Source organism: Salarias fasciatus, chromosome 3 (assembly GCF_902148845.1).
Source record: "Salarias fasciatus chromosome 3, fSalaFa1.1, whole genome shotgun sequence".
Lineage (NCBI taxonomy): Eukaryota > Metazoa > Chordata > Actinopteri > Blenniiformes > Blenniidae > Salarias > Salarias fasciatus.
The window spans coordinates 28864487-28871805 of NC_043747.1; the positions used below are offsets into that span (position 1 = coordinate 28864487).

Sequence of the window (7319 nt, forward strand, 5' to 3'; positions counted from 1 at the left end):
GGGGTGTAAAGGCAACAGTGATACCAGTATGGACACTGGGAGCAGTAACCCCCAAGCTGGGAGGATGGCTCCAGCAGATACCAGGAACAGCATCTGAGATCTCTGTTCAAAAGGAACAGCGAAGATCCTGCGCAGAACCCTCAAGCTCCCAGGCCTCTGGTAGAGGACCCGAGCTTGAAGGAGACAGACACAATACCGCCGGGGTGGCAAGAACACAGTTATATATGTAATCCCTGTATGTAATCTGTTGTTACAGCAGATGGAACTTCTTACTTGATGGTGGCGGGGTCGCATCGTCATGGTCCAGTTTAGCCTCCTTTGCTGCAGTTTCTTTCTGTTTGCTTTCCAGTTCTGGGACAGACAACTCCACAAACTACCGTTTGGAGCAACGGCCGTACACGGACTCCCCGGTAGGATGCGGTGTGAACTCATTCCATCTGAAGAGACTTGGAACAGCATCAGTTTTAAGGCGGCTAACACTTAGCCCCTGGACGTAGCCTGCTGGAGAGAAATGTCAGCTGCCGATGTGTCTAATCTGCTGAACCCACTTTTGTCTGACCTCTTCGTTCTTTGGAAACCAGGTGCGCTACAGTGTCTTTTGTTTTTAGCTTGTGCCATTGGTACCGGAAGTGGAGGTCCCAGTGATTACGTATTTCTGGCTGAAAAACCAGGAAGTGTGAAAAAGGTCGATAACTCCTTAAACAATCATAAAATTTAATAGTACACAAGAATAAAATACAAAGATAGTGAACAGAATACACAGAATAAAACAATCATAAGAAGTAATACATAAAGCCATTAATCAGTAAAATACAAGGTAATGAAAAGTGAATGGAATATATGCACACAATTAAATTAGAATGAAACAAGACAATAATACAATTAAAACATAAAACACACACTAAAAATGCACCAAAGATTAAATCAAGCTTTAAAACGTTTCGCCACCATGGTTTTAAAAGTTTTTTATGTTGTTCTGTTTTCTTACCACTTAAGGTAAGTTGTTCCACAGATTAACTGCCCTGTACCTCACTGTTCTCTGCACCTGTTTGAGCCTCAGGAAGACATATGTGTTCTGCCATTTGGCGCCCGGTCAAATGGTTATGGCGTTGATGAACATACATAATTTTCTGAAAAAGAGGCCTTGGTTTCATTTTTTCATGTACATTCTGAAAAAAATGACAAGATTCTTCTGTAATCTCTTCTCCACATGTGGCCATGAGCGACCCTGCTGCATATATTCAATGTGTGTCCGAAATGGACGGCGAAGAACCATTCGTGCAGCTTTGTTTTGCAGTACCTGTAGCTTGTGAATATGTTTTTTGTGGTACCGACCATAGGTCTGAGCAATAATCCAGATGAGAAAAGACTAATGACGAGGTGACATATTTGACCGATGCATCTGTCATGAAGTAGGCACATCATCTCATAGCAGAACGAGCTCTTCCCATTTTTGTCGCAATCTTATCAACGTGACTAGTCCAGCTCAGATTATCATCTAAGGTTAAGTCAAGGAGAACAAACCTGTGCACCTGCTCCAGGGGTATATTATTTAAGAAGAGCGACAAAAGGTTTCTATTCATTGATTGCTTTCTAGAATCTGGAATCATGCACTTCGTTTTACTAACGTTTAATGCAAGCTTGTTAGACTCCACCCACTCAAATACCTGGCCTAAATCATTCTAAAGCGTATGATTTAAGATGTGCAGGTTCTCTGCACCATAATATGTAGCTGACTCATCGGCATACATAGCTACAGAGGATCTTTTTAAGATAAAAGGAAGATCATTTGTAAAAATAAAAAAACACAGAGGGCCGAGGCAGCTACCCTGTGGAACTCCACAGTTTAGCCTCAGGGCCGAGGAAAAGCTACCATTAAAGTATACTGACTGTGATCGATTAGTTAAATAGCTATTAAACCACTGAAGGGAACAACCAGAAAAGCCATATGCAGACAGTTTGTCCAACAGCAAGTTGTGATCTGTCATATCGAAGGCTGCACTGAAATCTAAGAAGAACGCCCCAACATCATTTTTTGCATCAAGTTTACAAAGCCAGTCATCAGTAATACGGACAAGTGCAGTGGAGGTAGAATGGCTGTCTTTAAAGGCATGCTGAGAATCAGAGGGGAGATTAAGATTCATAAAATATTGTGAAATTTGTGCAAATATAAGCTTTTCCATAATCTTGCTCAGAACGGGCAATATTCTAACAGGTCTGCTATTAGTGCCACTAATAGCAGCTTATTATCTTGAGCTCGGGGGGTGACTTTAGCCAATTTCCAAATATTGGGGAAGAGACATTCTTTTCACTCTTTCTTGAAAGAAGACACCGTGAGCAGAGTGGAGATGGAGTTCGGACAGAAAACCACCAGGTAGCAGAAAACTGACCACAAGCTGGAGGAAGGTGATGGAAGTGGGCGGAGCTCCACTTGTGGGCGGAGCTCCCTCAGTGGGCGGAGCTGCCTTGGTAGGTGGAGCTGCAGAGAGAGTCCCAGCAGGTGAGCATGAGGCTGAATCAGGAAGCAGAGTTCAGCTCCTCACCTGAGACAGAGATCCAGCTGGGTGGAGACTCTCCAACACCTCTGAAGCTACACCTGTAGAGGCCTTCAGCAGAGCGGGAAACATGGCGGAGGGTCATGTGACCTGTGGACTCGGTCCCAATGAAGACGCCATCTTTAAAGAACTCAGCTGAGAGGGTGGAGGGAGCGCTGGTTCTACAACCCAGAGTGACGTCCTGTCCCTCCATCACAGGGAGGACTGGACTCTGGAGGACCACTGTATCTGGACACAGAGAGCAGAGTCCAGCATCTGAGACACACACACACACACACACACACACACACACACACACACACACACACACACACACACACACACACACACACACACACACTTCTCTTACCAGCTACAGTGATGTTGATGCTGCTTCCAGCTGCTCCCTCTCTGGACTCACACCAGTAAACTCCACTGCCTCTGGTCGTCATGTAGCTGATTCTACAGGAGGAACCAGCAGGTTTTCCCCACATGTCTCCACATGAACTCCTCTGTCTGCTGCTGGTCTTCCTCCAGACTGTCCATCCGTCCTCCTCACAGCTCAGAGACACTGAGGCTCCTTGAAGGAACTGAGATCTGCTGGGACTCACAGTCAGACCTGCTGAGAACGAGAGGAACCAACGCTGAAGCCAGGGGTGTCAATCTGCATGTCGGGAATGCTGCAGCCCTGCATGTTTTCCATGTCTCCCAGCTGCAGCACAGGTGAATCTCACTGAGGTGCCTGCACCGAGGTCAACAGAAATTCTGAACATGAGTCACTCATTTCAATCTGCTGTGTTGAAGCAGGGAGACATGGAACACATGCAGGGCTGCGGCCGTCCAGACATGTAGATTAGCACCTGTCCCAAAGACAAATGAAGTAGCAGCAGGATCCAGGACAGACTGGACAGTACAGGGACTGTCAGCACTAATCAATGAAGCAGGCAGCTCATTTTTCCATCCATCCATCCATTTTCTACCGCTTATCCGGGGCCGGGTCGCGGGGGCAGCAGTCTCAGCAGGGATGCCCAGACTTCCCTGTCCCCAGACACTTCCTCCAGCTCCTCTGGGAGGGTCCCAAGGCGTTCCCAGGCCAGCCGAGAGACATAGTCTCTCCAGCGTGTCCTGGGTCTTCCCCGGGGTCTCCTCCCAGTGGGACATGCCCGGAACACCTCCCCAGGGAGGCGTCCAGGAGGCATCCTAAACAGATGTCCGAGCCACCTCAGCTGGTTCCTCTCGATGTGGAGGAGTAGCGGCTCTACTCCGAGCTCCTCCCTGGTGACTGAGCTCCTCACCCTATCTCTAAGGGAGCGCCCAGCCACCCTACGGAGGAAGCTCATTTCGGCCGCTTGTATCCGGGATCTTGTCCTTTCGGTCATGACCCAAAGCTCATGACCATAGGTGAGGGTGGGAACGTAGATTGACCGGTAAATTGAGAGCTTCGCCTTTCGGCTCAGCTCCTTCTTCACCACGACGGACCGATACAACGACTGCATCACTGCAGCCGCTGCACCGATCCGCCTGTCAATCTCACGCTCCATCCGTCCCCCACTCGTGAACAAGACCCCAAGATACTTGAACTCCTCCACTTGGGCTAGGGTCTCTCCACCAACCTGGAGGGGGCAAGCCACCTTCCTCCGGTCGAGGACCATGGCCTCGGATTTGGAGGTGCTGATCCTCATCCCTGCCGCTTCACACTCGGCTGCGAACCGCCCCAGTGCATGCTGTAGGTCCGGGTTCGATGAAGCCAACAGGACAACATCATCTGCAAAAAGCAGAGATGAAATCCTGTGGTTCCCGAACCGGACCCCCTCCGGCCCCTGGCTGCACCTAGAAATTCTGTCCATGAAGATTATGAACAGAACCGGTGACAAAGGGCAGCCCTGCCGGAGTCCAACATGCACCGGGAACAGGTCCGACTTACTGCCGGCAATGCGGACCAGACTCCGACTCCGGTCATACAAAGACCGGACGGCCCTTAACAAGGGGCCCCGGACTCCGTATTCCCGGAGCACCCCCCACCAGACACCACGAGGGACACGGTCAAATGCCTTCTCCAAATCCACAAAACACATGTGGACTGGTTGGGCAAACTCCCACGAACCCTCAAGCACCCTATGGAGGGTATAGAGCTGGTCCACTGTTCCACGACCAGGACGAAAACCGCATTGTTCCTCCTGGATCCGAGGTTCTACTATCGGTCGGATCCTCCTCTCCAGTACCCTGGAATAGACTTTCCCGGGGAGGCTGAGGAGTGTGATCCCCCTATAGTTGGAGCACACCCTCCGGTCCCCCTTTTTAAACAGGGGGACCACCACCCCGGTCTGCCAATCCAGAGGCACCGTCCCCGACAGCCACGCGATGTTGCAGAGACGTGTCAACCAGGACAGTCCCTGCACATCCAGAGACTTAAGGTACTCAGGCCGAATCTTGTCCACCCCCGGTGCCTTGCCACCGAGGAGCTTGCCAACCACCTCAGTGACTTCAGCTTGGGTGATGGACGAGTCCACCTCTGAGACCTCAGCCTCTGCTTCCTCCACGGAAGACGTGGCGACGGGATTGAGGAGGTCCTCAAAGTATTCCTTCCACCGTCCAACAATATCCCCAGTTGAGGTCAGCAGCTCCCCACCTTCACTGTAAACAGTGTTGGCGGAGACCTGCTTTCCCCTCCTGAGGCGCCGGACGGTTTGCCAGAATTTCTTCGAGGCCGACCGATAGTCCTCCTCCATGGCCTCGCCGAACTCCTCCCAGACCCGAGTTTTTGCCTCCACAACTGCTCGGGCTGCAGTTCGCTTGGCCTGCCGGTACCCGTCAGCTGCTTCGGGAGTCCCATGAGCCAGCAAGGCTCGATAGGACTCCTTCTTCAGCTTGACAGCAGCCCTTACTTCCGGTGTCCACCACCGGGTTCGGGGGTTGCCGCCACGACAGGCACCGGAGACCTTACGACCACAGCTTTGAGCAGCTGCTTCGACAATGGAGGTGGAGAACATGGTCCACTCGGACTCAATGTCCCCAGCCTCCCTCGGGACATGAGAGAAGCTCTCCCAGAGGTGGGAGTTGAAAGCCATGCTAACAGAGGGTTCCGCCAGACGTTCCCAGCAGACCCTCACAACACGTTTGGGTCTGCCAAGTCTGTCCGGTTTCCTCCTCCGCCAGCGAATCCAACTCACCACCAGGTGGTGATCGGTCGACAGCTCTGCCCCTCTCTTCACCCGAGTGTCCAAAACACGCGGCCGGAGGTCAGATGACACGACAACAAAGTCGATCATCGACCTCCGACCTAGGGTGTCCTGGTGCCAAGTGCACTTATGGACACCCCTGTGCTCGAACATGGTGTTCGTTATGGACAAACTGTGACTAGCACAGAAGTCCAATAACAGAACACCACTCGGGTTCAGATCGGGGAGGCCGTGCGGTCCAATCACCCCCTTCCAGGTCTCACTGTCGCTGCCCACGTGGGCGTTGAAGTCCCCCAGTAGAACAATGGAGTCCCCAGTCGGAGCACTGTCCAGCACCCCTCCCAGGGACTACAAGAAGGCCGGGTACTCTGCACTGCTGTTCGGCCCGTAAGCCGAGACAACAGTGAGGCACCTATCCCCGACCCGAAGGCGCAGGGATGCAACCCTCTCGTTCACTGGGGTGAACTCCAACACATGGCAGCTGAGCTGTGGGGCTACAAGCAAACCCACACCAGCCCGCCGCCTCTCACCGCGGGCAACGCCAGAGAAGTGGAGAGTCCAGCCCTTCTCGAGAGGTTGGGTTCCAGAGCCCAGGCTATGTGTGGAGGTGAGCCCGACTATATCTAGCCGGTACCTCTCAACCTCCCTCACAAGCTCGGGCTCCTTCCCCGCCAACGAGGTGACATTCCATGTCCCTAGAGCCAGACTCTGTGTCCGGGGATCGGGTCGCCGGGCACCCTGCCGTCGGCTGCCACCCAATCCACACTGCACCCGGCCCCTACGGTTCCCTCGGTGGGTGGTGAGCCCACCGGAGGTCAGGCCCACGTCGTCCCTTCGGGCTGAGCCCGGCCGGGCCCCGTGGGCAAAGACCCGGCCACCAGGCGCTCGCTCACGAGCCCCAACCCCAGGCCTGGCTCCAGGGTGGGGCCCCGGCTGCGCCATACCGGGCGACGTAACGACCTTTGTTCTTTTTCTACTCATAGGGGATTTGAACTGCTCTCAGTCTGGCCCGTCACCCAGGACCTGTTTGCCATGGGAGACCCTACTAGGGGGCATAAAGCCCCCCGGCAACATAGCTCCTGGGATCATGCGGGCTCTCAAACTCCCCCACCACGTTAAGGTGGCAGTTCTAGGGCAGCTCATTTTTGATTTGAGAAATAAACTGTGAGCTTGATAAAGGCCTTTGGTTTGATGGATTGAGTATTCAGTCTAGTGAGAAAGGAACCATCAGCAAGTTCCAAGAGACCAGACGCTACAGCAGCTCACCACCGTCACCAGATGGAGCTTCAGTAGCTGAACTGCTCCTCAAAGAGTCGCTGTAACGTCTAGACTGGACAGAACCTGGAACCAACACACAAACCGGATGTGGTATGATGGAGGTTCACTGACCTGGAAGAGATGGCAGAGTGGTGGAGATGAGAGTGAAGGTCAGACCTGCAGAGAGAGAGGAGCTGGTCTGAGGTTCTCAGGTGGAGGAGACAGGAGAACCTGCAGAGAACAGTTCTTACAGAGCAGCTGCAGAACACGTCTTCCCTCCATCGTGCAGTCAGTCTGGTTCCAGCCTGCTTGTCACTGTCGCTTCTCTCACTTACGTCACTGAAATTTA

General features: G+C 52.6%; 1 protein-coding gene across 3 annotated transcripts; it reads right to left on the bottom strand.

The window, feature by feature from the left end:
- Positions 1 to 689: 689 nt before the first annotated feature.
- Positions 690 to 7319, bottom strand: LOC115409293 (uncharacterized). Of its 3 annotated transcripts, none has more exons than XR_003933934.1 (5): positions 7222 to 7318; positions 7103 to 7147; positions 2905 to 3153; positions 2544 to 2783; positions 690 to 2461 (listed from the first exon to the last, which is right to left on the bottom strand). XR_003933934.1 is itself a non-coding variant. In XM_030120414.1 (5 exons), the coding sequence occupies exons 1-5, from the start codon at positions 7250 to 7252 to the stop codon at positions 2271 to 2273; spliced, it is 774 nt and encodes a 257-aa protein (XP_029976274.1). In that variant the 5' UTR covers positions 7253 to 7319; the 3' UTR covers positions 690 to 2270. The 3 variants fall into 3 exon arrangements, 2 of the variants coding, with proteins under 2 accessions (XP_029976274.1, XP_029976265.1); XM_030120414.1 differs by having other exon boundaries at positions 690 to 2479; positions 7222 to 7319; XM_030120405.1 differs by having other exon boundaries at positions 690 to 2479; positions 2905 to 3156; positions 7222 to 7316.

Excerpts from the sequence above, each read along its gene's own strand:
- LOC115409293 (XM_030120405.1), bottom strand. The coding sequence starts at position 7,252 with ATGGAGGGAAGACGTGTTCTGCAGCTGCTCT. Across the intron at positions 2,784-2,904 it reads CATCAACATCACTGTAGCTG|ATACAGTGGTCCTCCAGAGT; the intron begins GTAAGAGAAGTG and ends CTCTGTGTCCAG. Across the intron at positions 2,480-2,543 it reads CAGCTGGATCTCTGTCTCAG|CTCCACCTACCAAGGCAGCT; the intron begins GTGAGGAGCTGA and ends CTCTCTCTGCAG.